This window comes from Phyllopteryx taeniolatus, chromosome 7 (genome assembly GCF_024500385.1).
Source record: "Phyllopteryx taeniolatus isolate TA_2022b chromosome 7, UOR_Ptae_1.2, whole genome shotgun sequence".
In the NCBI taxonomy this organism is placed as follows: Eukaryota; Metazoa; Chordata; class Actinopteri; order Syngnathiformes; family Syngnathidae; genus Phyllopteryx; species Phyllopteryx taeniolatus.
In genome coordinates, this window is record NC_084508.1 from 19,325,586 (window position 1) to 19,343,242 (window position 17,657).

The following is a 17,657-nucleotide window of genomic DNA, read 5'->3' on the forward strand; positions in this document are numbered from 1 at the left end:
TTAATATAAATTTAAAAAATGCTTTGATTGACCCCCGCAAAAGATTTGACAGTTTTTTTTTTAAATGCACCATCATTGCATAAATATATTTATTTGATGCAAATGTTAAGTGACCATCAATAAAAAAAAATGTGCACAAGAAAATCAGAGAAAACAGATGGACAAGTAGACTCTTTGATAGAGCTAATGTTATTTTCTATGACAAACCCAATGTCCTCTTAACATTGTTTTATTTTGAGTGCATTGCAGCTTACAGTGACCCACAGTCTTTACAAGTGAAATGAATGAAATAAATACTTGCCTGGCCGACGACATTTCCTATTTCTTTAACTGTTCAAGTTTATTTTAAAGTTTTGCAGTAATCCAGTCGTTCCAAAAAATAATGTTTATGTTAAATAAGTCTAATTTTGAAAATGTTCACTTGCATAGAATTCAAGGAATCAGTGATGTAGTGTGTAGAGACATTCAGGTTGTCATTTTCTTACAGAGGCCGGAGACCTCTTTCCTTGGTCGATCCCACAGATTGGGAATTATTTTTTTTGACACTGTTGAGGCAAAGGTCAAGATTCTATATGCATTGAAGCATTCACCTTCACCACTCAACTGAGCTCTGGCAAGATGAGGCCTTTGTGTCTTGATTTCTGTATGTGCCGGGTTAATTTTTTTCCACAATGGAGCCAAGCAAACACAGTGGCAGTACGTGTGCCGGAAAGTGTGTGTGTGTGTCTGTGTTTGTTTTTAAAAGACATTGGTGCAACCGTTTTAACAGAGCAACTCCTTTTGAATTAGATGTTCTAACCCCCTGCTTGCTAAATGGATTTCTGAAGTGGCTATAGTTGGAGGCTTTCAATTGGATGCAACCTTGAGTCCTTTTTTATGAGCTTTGTAGGATTTAAGTGCCGGTATAACATGAGCACTGAATGTGTGCTCCTCATTTTTTTAAATTGAAAAATCTCTAAAGGCTCCCCCCATTGTGTAGGCAATTAATGGAATGCTGGCAGCGAGGTTCAGGTGCTTAAAAAATTTATTTTTTTCCCCCTCTATCACTCTCCTTTTAATTACTTATAAAGGATAATCATGGAAAAAAAGCATCATAATGCTGTAGGCTTCCTCTTTATGCACAATGATGTATAATGCATGCTTGGAAATGAAACGGCAGCGGCCTTCAAACCATCCCATTTCCAAACCTTTGTGTGTTTGTTTAGCATGCCACAGCGATTCTTTTGCATAACAATTGTGAGTGTTCCCATTAACAATGCTTGCCTATTCTTTTAATATTTACATGTGTAAAGTTTGTCCATCAAGTCTGCAAACAATAGGTACAACTGCTGCTATTAGTGATTTGAAAGTTGGCTAATTGCCTCTCTGAAGACATCTCCTGTTTCTCTTTAGTCTCGATGAGCCTCCATCAGTTTTAACATGGAGGGAGATTAGTGAATGTACTAAATATTATCAGTTACAATGTTATTAGTCTCGATATCATTAAGAACATTTTGATAAATACCTTTTACTCTTACTGTTGTAAAATAGCAGCCAGTGTAATTCCAAGTCACGGCAAAGAATAAATCTTTACTCTCAGCACTCATATTTGTTTTAACATTTCTGAAAGCGAATTTTTTTTTTTACAAAGCAATACACACAACTCTGAACTGTAATATTTGCACCAATGCAAGTTTTAACACAACATCACCAATATTGCATACTGCTGTAATAGAAAATCCGGTGTGGTCATTCCAGGACTCAGCTAGGTCTGTGCCTGTTCTCACTAACATTGAATAGGATTTGCATTCAAAATAATTTTATGTCATGAGTAAAAATAAACCAATTTACAGATAACATCTATTTCCTAAAAAATATGCCCATAAACCCCCAAACAATTTTTTCATTTTTCAATTTTGATTTTTTTTGCCTAATTTTAGATTTTTTTGCTGCAGAGGTTGGCATTCTTGAGTGTGTGCGTGCTCTTATAGTTCAAGTTATCAACTTTTACTGTAAACTATCTAGCCATCCATTTTCTTTACTGCTCATCCTCACTAGGGTCACGGGCTGCTGGAGCCTATCCCAGCTATCTTTTGGCGGGAGGCGGGGTACACCCTGAACCAGTCGCCAGCCAATCGGAGTGCCAGGAGAAAACCCACCCAGGCACGGGGACAACATGCAAACTCCACACAGGCGGGGCCGGGATTTGAACCCCGGTCCCCAGAACTGTGCGGTATATGTGCTAACCAGTCGTACACTGTGCCGGCTACTGTAAACTAATCCAGCTAAACTGTTTGTGCATTTTCATAATAAATTGTCTGCTCCTTAATCATCCTGGAAATCTACTTCCAAAGGTGAATTGTCTTCCTCTTGTAACCTCATTCGCTCATCATTCGCTCCTGCGTCACCATGCAGGAAGCACGCAGCAGGTGCATCTCAGTAAAGGTGAGTGATGAGCTTCCAGAGTTTAAAAGCTTCACATAACGCTGGCAGACACGACTCGGGGCCTCTTTGTGTGATGGGAAGGAAAGCCTGTTTAGAAATTGACAGCATTACATCTGTGTGTGCGCGTGTGTGTGTTATGTTGCTTTCGGCAAGTTATTTATGTGCATTTCACCCACCCCCCGCCCGCCTTTTTTTCCTTGCTATCTCTGTGGTTATCTTTGGACTCGGTCGGTCAGGAGCTGATGTCCACCTTTGGGGATGCACACAGCATGCATTTCTGAATATTTTCACCGGAGGCTGCACTTGTTAGAGTGAGCAGATACATTTATATACATTATTTATACAAATTCAGGGCGAGTGAAGACAGGCAGGTTGAACACATTTATGGACCAAGAGGCCAGGCACTGCAAGCCAAGCTCCAAGTCAGGGCTGGTGGAGCTGGCTGCTTTCCCAGCTGTGACCAGCGTGCATTATGCTGCAGGAGAACATATCTATCATATGATCACTCAATCCATTGGTGTTATTGAAGGAAAAGAAAATCTTTCCAAAAATCCTCCACAGAGCAAGAAATCGCCAGAATCATAGGTTCTGGGTTTGGCCTTTCTGTGTGGAGTTGGCATGTTTTCATTGCTGGTTTTCTCCGGGTACTCTGACTTCCTCCCACATTTCCAAAACAACAGCATTTACGGAAGACTAAATGAATTGTTCAAATGTAAGTGTGAAGGGTTGTTTTTCTGTACAGTGTGTGTCTTGGGATTGACTGACAACCTGTGCACAGTGTACCTCATCTCTCACCCAAAGTCAGCTGGGAATAAGCTCGAGTTTAACCTTGACCCTGACCAGGGTAAGCGTTGACGGCTGGATGCACATACTGGAAGCAGTCACCAATTTGACTTATTACATGATACCAGGATTGTTTCACCAGATCCCATATTGGGTATGTCCTGGGAGTGTGTGTGTGTGTGTCTGTGTGTTTGTGTGTGTGTGTGTGCGTGCGTGTGCTTTTAACCAACACAAGGGAAGGCCTGGTCCATCTTGAGTGGTGGGTTTGAACATTTATAGTTCTATGAGTCAGCGTCGATTTTCTTTATATCAGGATATTGTATTCTGTTGTATTTTTTAATTAGGCGACGTGGAAGGAATGAAGTAGTTTTGAGTCTCCCGTAAATTATTCTCCATTATCCTCAGCAGTATTCAATGTTTGATTCAAATTATCAGTGGCATTTGTGTTTATTGATATTGTAGGTTGTAAGAAGAGGTACCTCAAGTTTGAGTTAACTGTTGGTGAAATGACAGATTCACTGAAAATGTTTTTCTTCAAACTAATTCATTTTGCAGATACTGTACATAGAGATACTTTAGCAATTTTATTTATTTGTATTTTTATTATTTTACTAATACATGACCACAAAAGAAATAAATATACATCTTTTGATAAACCTCATATAAAGTACAGTATAATACAAAAGTATTTTTACATTTGTTAAAAGTAAGTAAGTAATTGTAACTTAAGAGAACAGCTTCAAAATATTTTAATTAGAAAAGTGACTTGTAATAAAAATAATATTGTATCTATTATTCCCATGGTGACCTCAGATCACCTACTTTACCTTTCTACAATATTGGTGGACCGGCCAGCACAAAATGTATTTCAGCATATGATTTTATGATGCAGGCAAGTTCTGTTGGTGTCTTTCATTAGCTTGGTTTCTTTAGCACTTGACCTTACCTTCGTGCTTCTGTTTCTTTTTCCTTGGTTAGATATTGGATATTAAATAAGTATTCATGAGTTGTGATGTAAAGCTTATCATTGAATGAATGTTGTATTCACTATTGTGTCCTGTAGAGGAAGTCCTTGAGCAAAATAAACCGAGAATAACAACATGTAGCATACCGAAAAAAGTACTGAGTCCAAATTGTTTGCTATACGGCAGAGCCCATTGTTGGTAATGATAACTTAACTCTTGTATTCTTGAATGCAAATGAATATTCCCACCTCCTCCGACACAGGAGCTCCCTCCCAAACAAGCGGAAGCGTCACCACCTGGTTGCAGTCTCCGTGTCCCCGTGGAGCTGGAGCTTACTGCTTCTTGCTTCTCAACTTAGAAGACCGTCAGCTTCATCATAGAAGGGCCTAACTACTCTACCCTCAAATCTAAATTGTGAGTCTCTTTTTTTTTTGTGTATGTATGATGGATGTTTCCTTTTTTATCAAGGCCTAACCTTTACTAATGACAACGGGGATTACATTTTTCTGGAGCGGAATCGGAATCGCTACTTTTTAGTAAGGGTTCTGTATCAGTACTGTCCCAAATTGGATTGTGATAGGAAAGTTTGTATTTTAACACTTAAATGAAATAATGGAGCATCTTTGTGAACCGGTTGTGTACGATAATGTACATACAGTATGTAACTGTCGTGTTTTAGACTTAATTAGGCTACTCTTTTATTGCTCTTGTTATTAAACAACTACGTAACATGAATTCCAGTATATTATATAAAATGATTACAGCAATGTGTATTTATGGCAGCACGGTGTACGACTGGTTAGCACATCTGCCTCACAGTTCTGAGGACCGGGGTTCAAATCCCGGCCCCACCTGTGTGGAGTTTGCATGTTCTCCCTGTGCCTGTGTGGGTTCTCTCCGGGTACTCCGGTTTCCTCCCACATCCCCAAAACATGTACGGTAGGTTAATTAATTAATTGAAGACCCTAAATTGTCCATACGTATGAATGTGAGTGCGAATGCTTGTTTGTTTATATGTGCCCTGCGATTGGCTGGTAACCGGTTCAGGGTGTACCCCGCCTCCTGCCCGCAGTTAGCTGCGGCATACCATAGGCTCCAGCATACCCGCGACCCTAGTGAGGATAAGCGGTGTAGATAATGGATGGATGGATGTGTATTTACTTACAATGGTGTGTCAAACAATCAAAAACAAAGAGTAGTTTGTCATCTCACAATTGGTACCAATGGTATATGTTATGTAGCAAGTCTCCATGGAAGCAAATGGCATTTTCTTTGTCTTTTTAACTTTTGGCTCTCCAATGTTGTTATGCTAGTACTGTGACAATAAAAAAAAACATTTTAAAAAGGTCATATGTTGGAGAAAATTGTGTTTTGATGTTTTGTGTGTACTGTGTGGGCAACACTCTCACTCTCTCTTACACACACACACACACATGCATGCATTTACACAAAGATGTAGTCATCTTTACGTACTATTGTAGTATCTACCTCAGGCGTGTCCAAACTTTTTTCCTCGAAGCCCGTATAAAGAAAATTGAAGGACGCAAGGACCACTTTAAAATTCTTCAACTATAAATTTATTAAACACGCTAAATCCAATCCATCAAGCAATTATATTTTGTCTTTATATATATTATTGTATAATTTGAAAAGCTTCTACATCAAAGTTTTTGGTTAAAGGTAAAAAGGCAAATAGTTCAGGATTGTTACTATTTGTTAACAATACCACTTGTTACTAGGGCTGTGACTCAGCTTTGAAAGTTCCAAATACAGTTTAGTTTTTTTTTAAAGTTATAACTTAACAGAGAAACCTAAATAAAATCCTCCTTTGATTTGAAGAGGGTTGCTGTTTTTGTTGTCCAAAAACTTTAACAAAGCACCTTAAGAAGAAATAAAAGCATACTATATTTGGTTAGCTAGCTTTAATACAGTATGTTCATGTAAGTGAACAATAGTTTGTGCCAATTAAAACACTGAGATCTGTGTGGAATAATTAATGAACAGCCATTTGCAGTAAAGACTCCAATAGTCCATGTTCACATTTTATTTAACATTTAGCCTCTACCAGAAATTCAAGGTGATACGTATTATCTTTGTATTCCAAACACACTTGAAATTGACACTTTTATACTAAGTCCATGTTAGAGTCCCTCTATGGAGGTCAAAATAGCCAAAATATGGGGCCTCTAAGTACAAATACAAAACTACACACTTATTTAAAGTAAATTGTATTTTTTCAACCCAATAATAAAATACATACAGTGAGATTTTTGTATCTCTCCAGATGATTGACATGCGTTCTCTCGGGGCAACCATGGTCAAAACAAACACAAATAAAAACAAGTCATCTTAAATGAAAAGACGAACATTTATTTGAACTATTGAAATAAGGTTATTTACAGTACAACATAAATAGTTAAAAATCAAAAAGCTACATTTGTTTCAACTTTCAAACACATTTGTTTGCCCACTTGACTGAAACTCATCAATAATGAGAAAATGATGGTTATTTAAATTTTTTTTTTACGATTTTGTTTTGGCAGTGGGCAACTAATTCTGCTGGAAATAGTATATGTTATTATATGTATATGTTAATATTTTAATTTTATGTGACATAATTTACTGCCAGCGAGCTAGACTTCAACAAGCTACCTTTCTAAAAAAACTAACATGGTTCATTCATTGCAGGTACTTTTGGGGAGGGTCGCATCCATCATGAGCAGGTCGCAAATAAATGAATGGGAAACACTGCGGTGGATGCAACACACTAACAACTACACAGAAATTTTTTTTTTTTCATTCCGGCCGCACCGGCCCACCGGGAAAACACTTGGCACTCCAGAAGGCCAGTCCCCGCCGCATGCCAGGGCAAAGCTCATTTATACTGGGGCATGTGCCCCAGCAAAAGTGGTCTGGCGAGGCCGATTATATCCACATACAATACATTTTGGTCTCGATTGAGCACAGTTTTTGGACATTAAGCAATGTAAAATTTTTTTTTTTTACGTTAAGCGTTTGAAACTGAGTTCTCGTCTGGACTATTTGTGCCGCTTTAAAAGTGTATGTAATAACCTGCTTCGATTGGACAGCATTGAATTATGCTGGGGTGATGCCAACACTAACGCAGATGGCCCAAAATAGTTCCACACCTGGCACGATATTTGGCTATGTAATTGTCCTTTTTGCTCTAATTTCCCCTCACTTGCTACATGTGTGAGTATGCTAGCAGCCCCGCCTCCTTCCACATAGACAAAGAGACATGATGGCTGACAAGGGGAATCACTGCTTTCATTCCACTATGAAACAAATGCGCCCATGTACTGAGATCAATGCACAGAGTGAACCCTCTTGTTATTCAGTCTCTTTGGAGGGGAGGGACGAGGAAAACAGCACATGGCAATATATCGAGGGAGGGAAAATTTGGAGTTGCAGGCGTGTTAAATATTTTCAGCATATGCAGCGGGCTGTAAAAAAATGGACGGCGGACCGCGAATAGCCCGCAGGTCGTAGTTTGAACATGATCTATATTGTCAAACAGTATACATTTCCATTTGAACGTAAGCACCCCAACTTTTGCTTTATGTGCTTTTATTGTGCAGAAAAATGGCATTTGTGTTTCCTTTAAGTAAATTAAGCTTTAAATCAGTGTTTTTGTGTGTGTGTGTGTGTGTGTGAAATCCCTTCATTGGGGCAGGGCTTGTAGAAACAAAACCAGAACATTCTACAGTAGACAAATTTATTGTGGCGCCGAAACCTCATGTCATGTAACACAAAGATGGAAACCAATAGACGCAATAAATTATCTTCATTATTAAGTATAACCAGTGACATTCTGTACATCAAAAAGGTATAGCACTGTAAATAATGAATAAAAGTTGTACAAAAAAGTGGAAGGAGAAGCTGAAACTTATACAGCAATACTGAAGAGACATGTTTGAATGCCAGCAGACAGAAATTAATATTTTATGTGATTCCTTAATGATTTTAGTGTCTCACGACATAATTTAAGTACTGATTCAAACGGAAATAAAAAACACTGTACACACAACAACAAGAAAGAAAGCAACCATTTTTTCCCCATGTCATTGATGTCCTCTTTTTAGGAAATCATTGCCTTGCAATTTATGCATCATCACAGTTGTCTCCCATATTACCACATGAATGTAAACACCTGTAATTATTCCTTTTTAAAATTTTACAACATTAACACTTTATTTATATATATTTTTACATATTTTCATTCACGTCTGCACAGTTAGTTAGCATGGTAATGAAATAAGGCAAGACTCACATAACTGTGACATCACAATATTTTTTTCATTTTTTGCAGTTTTCCTTTTTAAATAATACTGATTATAAAGGTTGTGTGTAATTTTCTTCTTCTGCAGCAAGCTTTGGTCTTTCTGGGCAAAGGCAGGCTATAACCACGTCCCGAACCACAGTTTGTTTTGTTCCATTTGTTTGGTACTAAAAAGGGTGTGTTTTTTTTTTTTTTTTTTTTTTTTTTTGCAGGAAAAATCAAAATACACTATTGTTTTAGCTGATATTATTAACGGAATATATTTACTGTTAGACTTTCTGAGGTACATTGTTCAAAAGGACTCAAGGGGGTCAAATAAGGGGACCCACCAACTTATTTCTGTTATGGGACTAGTACTGTTTTGATTAATGAGGGCAATTCATTTGCAGGGCTTTCTTTCTTTAACAGTCATTCCTCACATTTTTGGTCAGGTCAAGCTGCCGCTGCTGTATCGATGAGTTCAGTGATAGCAGGTAAGATTCCGCTTTGGTTGACCACATGAACGCTCGTCTGTACAGTACCAACCAGAGCTAAAAGTAAAGTCTCAACTCAAGTCCACATGCTATACAACGTCCTTTCTCAGAGTCACTGGTTATAAACACTGAATCTTTGTTTAGTTCAAGTGTTCCTCTTTGAGTCCTGTATCTGCACTTTTTTCCTCTTGCTGTTCATACATGTGAACGCTCAGTTTGTGTGTATTTGTCAAAGTTTTTCCTTTACGCTGTCAAATCAGGGCTGAGGTGGATTTAAATAAAAGCAGGAGATTTTTGGCCTCACTCCTCACAAGGTGTTGAGGGTAGTGCAGTTCCCTCCTAAGCTCTCTTGGCATGGAGCATTTCAATGAGCAGATTGTTGCAGGGCACGTCGCCATTCAGATGTTTGTAGTAAAGATATTCTTCGGCCTGCAGGCTGATGGCTCGAATCTCTGGCAACCGCAGGAGCAGCTGACCAAATTTGTCCGTTTGCTGCGGGTAGTTACACATGACGTAGTCCAACAGCGCCGCATTCACCTGCTCCTGGACGCTCTCGACCAGGTGGAAATTCTCCAGGTTCTTCACATCTACAGAAGAAAGTAAGGAAAGATGAAGAGGTCAGATCCACTGGATTTTTTGCATGTCATGAAGCTTTGGCCGACTTAACTTTTCTCTGTGAGAGATATGGTGGCACAAAGGTTAAAAAGTAGCGGGGACTAGCTTCATGCTGCATTCAAGAAAACTAGGAATTAGAAACTATTAAATGAGCTCTGACCTCAAAGTGTTCCAAGCAAATAGGTCAAATTTTCGATAGCTGCAGTCCTATTGCGAAAAACGTCCTGTGACGTTGTTACCTGTCTGAGTCATCATAAATTACGTGCTACAACTCCTATTTTTCTATCACACAACCAACGCCCCAGAAAAATGCACAATTAAACAGCACATAATCTTTATACAAATTAACGGTCATCTTGCCCCCTTTTTTAATTCATCGATCAGAATTCTCCACTCAGATTGCTATTTTCTTCACAGTTTAATCTAACCCCACCATTGTCTTTTCACTCCATCTTAAAGCTATGCTATCGTAACCAAATTCTACCACAATACACATTACTTCCTCTATAGTCGTCTCTGTGATTAATTGACTTCAACGCAAGGAAAAGAAAGAAAAAAAAAAAAAAAAAAAAAACCTGTGAGGGTTTTCAAACCACTATTTCTACTCTGTTTAGTATGGCATTGTGGTGATAGTTCCAAGACAAAAATGAGTCACCCATAACCTAATTTTTATGAATTGTTTGGTTTCAACACAAGCTGTATGACAAAACATGCGAGTTTCCTTTATTTGGCTTACAGCTATCTCTTGGGACTGCTGTGCAGAAGAAATCAGGTAAAGGCTTAAAAAAAGAAGAAAAAAAGGGATTGTCCTCCTGAGATTCAATCCCTGTGAGTCAATAAATTATGTAGGGCAGATTTACAGCCATCCTTTTTTGTCATATCAAAACAAGGTCATAATAAATAAACGACTTCTCCAAGAAGTGAACACTTGCAGAGTGCAACAAGAGTGCAAGTGTTTTTGGCGTAGGTTCTTTTCTTCTTCATTCTTGGTTCCTTGTGCAAATTCAAATGTGGCATTATTCCCAAATCATACCTGCGTCTGCTGCCACAAGCACTTTTCCTTGGCAATAACAATAATAAGCTCACTGGGGGCTCCTGCAGATTATTGCAAGACAAGTGGAAAATGTGCTAAATGGATAATGGTGGACTACAGCGCGTCATGATTATGAAGTGCGGGGCTGAAGGATTTTTTTTAATGAGATAGCACAGTGACTTTCTTGTGTGTCTTGTCTGCAGTATGCGTGTGCGTGAGAGATCTTTTATTAATATGTTTGACCTCAGGTTGGGTGTGCTTATGTAGGCTAATGCGTAACAACAGCGTCCCTGTTTCTCTGACACCTCCAGACGCACACACATGCGCAATCACATGGTACGAACACACAAATGTGCACACACATCCATCGCATGCACTTAATCTTTCTTACTTCCCAGACACACGTATAATCAGACACTAATCCATGGAAATACACACAATATTTCTTTCTCGCTTGCACTGTATTACTCTCGAACACACACACATGCACACACTACTCAGAGCATTAGCAGGGAGGTGAGATAAATCAGCAGCTAATGAGGTCGAGAGTATGAGAAGCAGCTCCTTCAAGGCACTTCCATCTATGATGCACTCGACCATGCTATTGCAATCTGTATGCATGTGTGTTTGTGTGGGCGCTCTTGTGTTTCATGTCGTGCCGTGTGTTTGTGCGTGTGTGTGCGCGCGCGCGCATGCTCACCGTGACCTCAGCGTGACACGGCGGGGGGCTAAATAAGGCCAAAAAGAGGACAGGAAAGGGGTGTGCGTGCGTGGGGAAGGAGGAGGGGGGTGACAAAGAGGGAGTCCAAACAAACACGACATGCTTTTTCCTGCTGTCACTCAGCCGTGTGACCCGCTGCCACATTTCTGGACCAGCACCAGCACTGCCGCCTAGTCTTACGCAACAGGCCCATTGGTGTTGCAGCGGGATGTCACACGAGGAATAAAAAAATAGACATATTTGAAGTTGTTGTTTTTATAATGGTGCATGTAAGAACATTTTCTGATTTGCTATGCAACTTTTAGTAAAATGAGAGAAAAGCTTTGTCACCTTTTTGCATACCCGCCAGATCTCAAAGGATTTTAGAGACGATAGAATTTTGAAGTGTGTCTGTGGAAACGGTTGTCTAAAAGAACATATGTGAGGTCAGAGGTTACACACCCAAGAGAGGGGCTGGTACACAATCTCTGTTCCAATTCATCCCGGAGGTGTTCTCATCCAACTATGTCTTTATGGACATTGCTTTATGCACTGGGGCAGTCATGGCGGAACAAAACACGTCTCCAAAAGACTTACAACAAAGCTGGAGGCATAGAATTGTCCAAAATGTCCTGTTAACTTAAAGTTTGAATCAAGATCAGCAGTCTCCAGAATGGATTAATTTTGATGATGAGTAAACAGCATATTCCTCAAAATATTTTTTTTTGGATTTATTGCGATTTGATGGTCATTGCATGGCTGCCACAGTCTTTGTTTAGTTGATTAACATCTGCAGCAACATTAGTGCCAAGATGAGATGGATTAATATTTGTGTGTGTGTGGCGTGTGTATATAGTTTGTTGCGGGAGGGAGTTACTACAGAGAATTAAGTATGTCTCTCTGTCAAGCTGATTAGGGTGAAAGTGAGGCAAAAAGACCACATTTTAATTGCTAATTATTATCAGTGGCCCTTTTAAAAAAAATAATAATGAATGTGGGTTTCTATATGAAGGGCTTGCTTATTGTCTACAATTTGCAAACGTGATGAGTCAAAAAAAGATAAAAGAAAAGAACAAACTCTTAATTTTGGAAGCAGGCAGTCATAGTAAATGATATGCTGTATATTTACATAACGGGAGACAATAATAATAAAAAAAAACAACAACAAAAAAACAACAGTCGATCAACAATCTCCAGACAGTGTCAGGTCGAAGCGTTAAGTGTGCTAAGTGCTCTCCTTTTTCGTCACCACCTCAGCGCCTATTCTCCCTCTCTTCCTCTATCTCGTCGTTCAGTCACAGTGGGACTAATTAGCAACTTTTTATTTTATTTTATTTATTTATTTATTTTTTTACACATAAAACAGACACAGTTCATCCCAGCGCTACGTCCGAATACTCAAATGGAAACCCTGAGGTCCTGCAGAATACATTGTTCCATTTGACGGCCGATCACACTGAAGCCAGTGACTTAATGCAAAAGCACACACACACACACACACACACACACGCACACACACACTTCTCTTCTCAGAACCTGCTGTGCCTTTTAATGAGACTTGAAGACTCGATGTTATCAGTGCTGCCAAAGTGTATTTTTACACTGGTACACTGCCAACCCCCCCTCCCTCCACACACACTCTCTCCCCTCCAACTTGCCTACAGTAACACACACAAACACGTACACTGGAACCTCTAAAACGGAACACAAACTGTTCTACCTTAGATTTGTTTTGATTAAAAAGGAAATTCCCAGAGGAAATCAAACAGCAGCAAACATTAAGAACATTACAAACTGTGCAGGCAATGTTTTGAATAACATTTTAACATTCTTAACTAATGGAGTCAATTTCAGATGTGTTTTATTTAAACAATGTGTAACTTTTTCTGTATATTTGTATCTTTTGCGCCTCCAAGAGGCAAGGACAAGTTTATAAATGGACTGTATATGCATGGGGCATTTGAGGACAGGTGACCGTGCATAATTAATGTTAATTAATTGCACCGTGTTGGTATAAGAAAAGGACATTCTCGTCAGTGCGTATGGTTTGATTTTGCAATGAACACGAATACATTTTGAAAACATCCTCTCACTTGATTTATTTTACTCAAGCAGCGAGTACAATGAACCAGAACTGTTCTGAAAGTGGCAAATACAAAATATTGGAAAGGTTCAAAGAAAAAAAACAATTTTTTTGTACTTTTGCCTCGTCATTAACTGTCATACTAGTGTAACAACATGTTAAAGTTGAACGTAACTCAAAATTGCCAGCAATAGTCAAATCACGGTATGGTGATTAATATTGCATTTGTGCAATAAGAATTAAACGGAATAATTAATGAACGTAAGCGAGCAGCCATTTTTGGTGAAATAATCTTTACTGCAGCTAAAGATTATTTCACCAAAAATCACGTCGCAGCTGCAGTTGCACCTTGCCTGCTGCTAATGAATTATGATGGGTGATAGATGTTGAGAACGATGGATTTAATCATTCGATCCTCCGTACACCATCGCTGAGATGGAAAACATACTGCGGCCATCAGAGGAAGCGTAGCGAAGAGTGAAAGCAGTGTCCACCAACTTCTTGATGTGAAAGAAAAATCCATCTCGGCTCACAACTCGGTAAGTACTTGTAGATGATGATGTTTGCAGTGTTGGGGAGATTACTTTGGAAATGTAGTTGTTTACAATTACAAGTTACCCTGCTGAAAATGTAACAGTTGTGTAAATATTTCAATTACTTCCTCAAATCAATATATCTAATTACATTTGATGACATTTTGATGACTTTTCTTAATTTTGAATGAATACATCAACAGGACCTTTCAATGTTTCCACTAAAAAGTGGATTAAAACCATAGATCATTATTTTGGAATTAACTATATATTTGTACTTTACACAAATAATAAACTGATAACAAAACATGATGAAACAAAATACATTACATGATAAAACAAAATTTCGTATTATATTTGTACATAATGTGGAAAACCACCACACCATACCAGACTATTTTGACCTACTGAAAAGTGTGCACGATTAAGACAATATCGAATCATATGACAACCTAGATAACTGCGTGTTCCAGAAAAAAGATGAAACCGTTCAAACTCCAATCGTTTCAAAATGTCAGACAAATAGATTGCAGCACAAGATGGCGCTTGGAGGTTGTATTTGGAAAAGTATGGCATGTTTGAGACTGCGAAGAATGGCGGTGAAAGCCCACAAGCGTCGGCTTTAGAAGGAGGAAGTGAAAATCCAGGCTTTTGCAGCTATTTTACAAATTTAACAAAAATTGTAATCATGGAAATTTCCAAACGCATCTGTAATTTAATTACACATTTTCTCCCAGTAATGTAATGGATTGGAATTGTATATATTTTGTAGTTAAATTACATAAAAGTAATGTAATGAGTTACTCAACAACACTAGATGTTTGTGATCATGGTTTATTATGTAGCTTTCAACCATGAAATAAAGTCCAATATATAGCTTGTGGTTGCTGAATATTTACTAAGTGTTTAGTTTTCTTTGAAAACAAAGCAGGCAGAAATTGGTGCACATATGTCAATTTTCACAAATTTGCACTCTGACAAGAATGAAAAGACCTGAAAATGGCGCCCCCCGTAAGCTAGTAAATGCTATGCTTTAAACGTATTTTTTTTAGAATATATACTTCATCGACTTAAGTAAACAGTAGCTGATAAAGATATGCACATTTAAAATATAATACTGTTTTGACATCTTGGGTTTTTATCCGCTTTAACTACACTGCTACACAATAAGTAAAATATACAAATAAAAAAAAATAAAAAGTCTTAATCAATGCCATGTTACATTATGGATGCTATCTACAATGAAACACTGTATTGTAACTAATAATTTGACAGTAACTCATGATTGTCCTCATAACACACATAGGTTCTGATGTATTGTCTTCATTATTGCGTCTCAGATTATTCTGCTCTTCTCTAAAACACACCTTGTTGAAGGTGATGCTTCTTTTGGAATAAACATCACAAAAAAAAAGCCAAAGAAGATGCTCCAGCACGGATGTCTCGTGTTTTTTTTGTACAAGCTCAACTTCAGAGGTTACACATTACTGGATTTCCACACGCTACACCTGGACTAATGCAAGTGCTTGACTCCACCTTGAACACAAATACAGTATAGCCCCTTTCCCCTGACACAATTTCTCAAAGAAAAAAGAGAAAATCTCCATTCTTCCTTCATCACACTACAATTTACTGCCATGACTTCCTTGTACAAGCTGCCGCCTGTCAGGGCAACATGACAAACATAGTCCATGTTCTTTCACTTTCAGTGTCCCAAATCAATAAATGTCTGTGTCACATGCTGCCGATTCACTCCTTTCAAGTGTCACAACATGTGCTTCCCTCTGGGTTTCAAAACAACACATAAAAGCTAGCAGGCCATAAACAGATATTGAGTCAAGTGCTGTCAGTAAACCAGTAGACAAACAAGTGACTTCCGCCATCAGGCTCTGGCCTTCCAATAGGCCATTATATGAGCCTATCAAAGCTGGACCACCCTTTGCTACTACTGCGGCACTTTCAAGAGGACTTGAACCGGAGTCCAGGCCTCTTTATTGCATCCCACTTGCCTTGTTATCATGTCAACAGCGTCCTCTGCTACTTTATGCATTATTAATTCACCAAGCAGTTTGGCTCCAAATTCCAATCAGAAAAAAGGGTGTCAATAAATGAGAACCTGATGACCTTTGACTGTGTGGGACAAAGGGACCAAGTCAAGGACTGAGTAGCTACAGTTGGTGACACGTAGAGGTGTGTTTTCAATGGGAAATCACTTCTGCACCTGTGCGTTTGTGCATGTGATGCTAACAATCAGAGCCGCAGGGGCAATCGGATCAAATGAACGAACGGGACAAGGCGCAACGGGCGCATGGATAATGTTTTCGCTTAAGTAGCCCACTGAGTTATGGTACAGTGCCCATTAGTTGTGTTTGTCGTAGAATATCACAATATGTTTTACACTTGACACTCATGTAACCATAAACACGTGAGATAACCAAACCCATACACACACACACACACAGTTGGACTACATTCCCCTCAGCTCCCATCAGTACTCTACTTACAATTCACATGAACGTGTGCCTTTCCTCAGCAGGAGATTGCCACGCCATTAGACCATTAAAGAGCTTTTCTATTTATGCTTGCCAGCAAACGCGTTGCACCCTGGAGAGCTTGGCTCACTTGTTTTCCTCCAAGTCCCTTTTGGGGAATTCCCTCTCAGACGCAAAAAGAAAAAAAAGAAAAACGAGGAGTACGACTGGTGCCGAATGTGGTTCTTAACAATTAATGGGGTTACTGTCAAATTCAATACACTGGAGACTAATGGGATACACAGACTTGCTCAGCACGCGAGAACAGATTGAATCATCTCATCAAGCGCTAAACGACTGCATCTTGATCTTTAATTTAGAAACTAACACTTATCAATTAAATAGTGAACGTGAACAGTAAATTAAGAATTGATGAATTGCAAATAAGACTAACAAACATAAGCAATGGTAAAAAAATATATACTCCGACAACTACTACTACTACTACTAAAATAATAATCATAATACAGCAAATTTGTATAGCCATTTTCTTAATACTCAAGGATGATTTAAATATTGTTATATAAAAGCATACGTACACTTGTTGACAACTACGTTATGTGCCTTTGTGCTACCCAAAAAAATGCACCCTCTGTACTAATTATAGTCCAGATACCAATTACTCCCAAGTATTGACTAATCTCCTGTTTCCAACCATCTACAGTACTTGTATACTGAGTGGCCACAGCATTTTGTAGACTTTCACAATTCAAAAGGAGTGATTCAGTTGACACGTTCACAGATGTGGTGAGAGAGATGTCATGTATACTGTATGTTTCTTTAATGTGGTTTACAGTGGTGTAGTACCAAATTCCAGCATATCGGATAGAGATGAGATGCATATGTCATGTTTACGGTGACAATTTACTGATCAGGGTCACTGATAGTGTAGTGGCACACACTGCTGACTTTCATGCACCTCGCATGTGATCGATTCCCACTCAGTGACTGGAGAGTAGGTATGCATAGGTATGCGCCATACGATTGACTGGCGACAAATCCGGGATGTCTGACTTTTGCCCACAGTCAGCTGAGACATGCTCTATAGCTTCCACATAAACCTAGTTACGTTGATAAATAAGTTAACCAAACTATTCAAAGCACCTCATCTCAGTGTGACAGCGTGAATGTGTATATGTGCCCTGTGATTAACTGCCGACCATTCCACAGCGTAGTTTACCATTCGCCCCAAGTCAGCTAGGACAAGTGGTATAGAT

At 38.8% G+C, this 17,657-nt stretch overlaps 2 protein-coding genes across 8 annotated transcripts in view; one reads left to right on the plus strand and one right to left on the minus strand.

Annotated features, from left to right (window-relative positions):
- Positions 1-5,522, plus strand: part of LOC133480721 (adhesion G-protein coupled receptor D2) — a 106,039-nt gene extending 100,517 nt beyond the window's left edge. For 2 of the 5 annotated variants that reach the window (XM_061779241.1, XM_061779242.1), the window contains one exon: positions 4,435-5,522. In XM_061779241.1, coding sequence (XP_061635225.1) covers positions 4,435-4,530 — 96 coding nt within the window. In that variant the 3' untranslated portion in view covers positions 4,531-5,522. Of the gene's footprint in view, positions 1-2,037; positions 2,325-4,434 lie in introns of those variants that run through there. The other 3 variants (XM_061779240.1, XM_061779244.1, XR_009789355.1) reach the window with 2 other exon arrangements.
- The window catches only part of nr5a2 (nuclear receptor subfamily 5, group A, member 2), a 75,838-nt gene that overhangs the window by 2,598 nt on the left and 55,583 nt on the right, over positions 1-17,657 (minus strand). For 2 of the 3 annotated variants that reach the window (XM_061779247.1, XM_061779248.1), the window contains exon 7: positions 8,566-9,532. The exons of the other annotated variant lie outside the window; for it this stretch is intronic. In XM_061779247.1, the coding sequence (XP_061635231.1) occupies positions 9,285-9,532 (248 nt within the window). In that variant the 3' untranslated portion in view covers positions 8,566-9,284. Of the gene's footprint in view, positions 1-8,565; positions 9,533-17,657 lie in introns of those variants that run through there. 3 annotated transcript variants of the gene reach the window in all.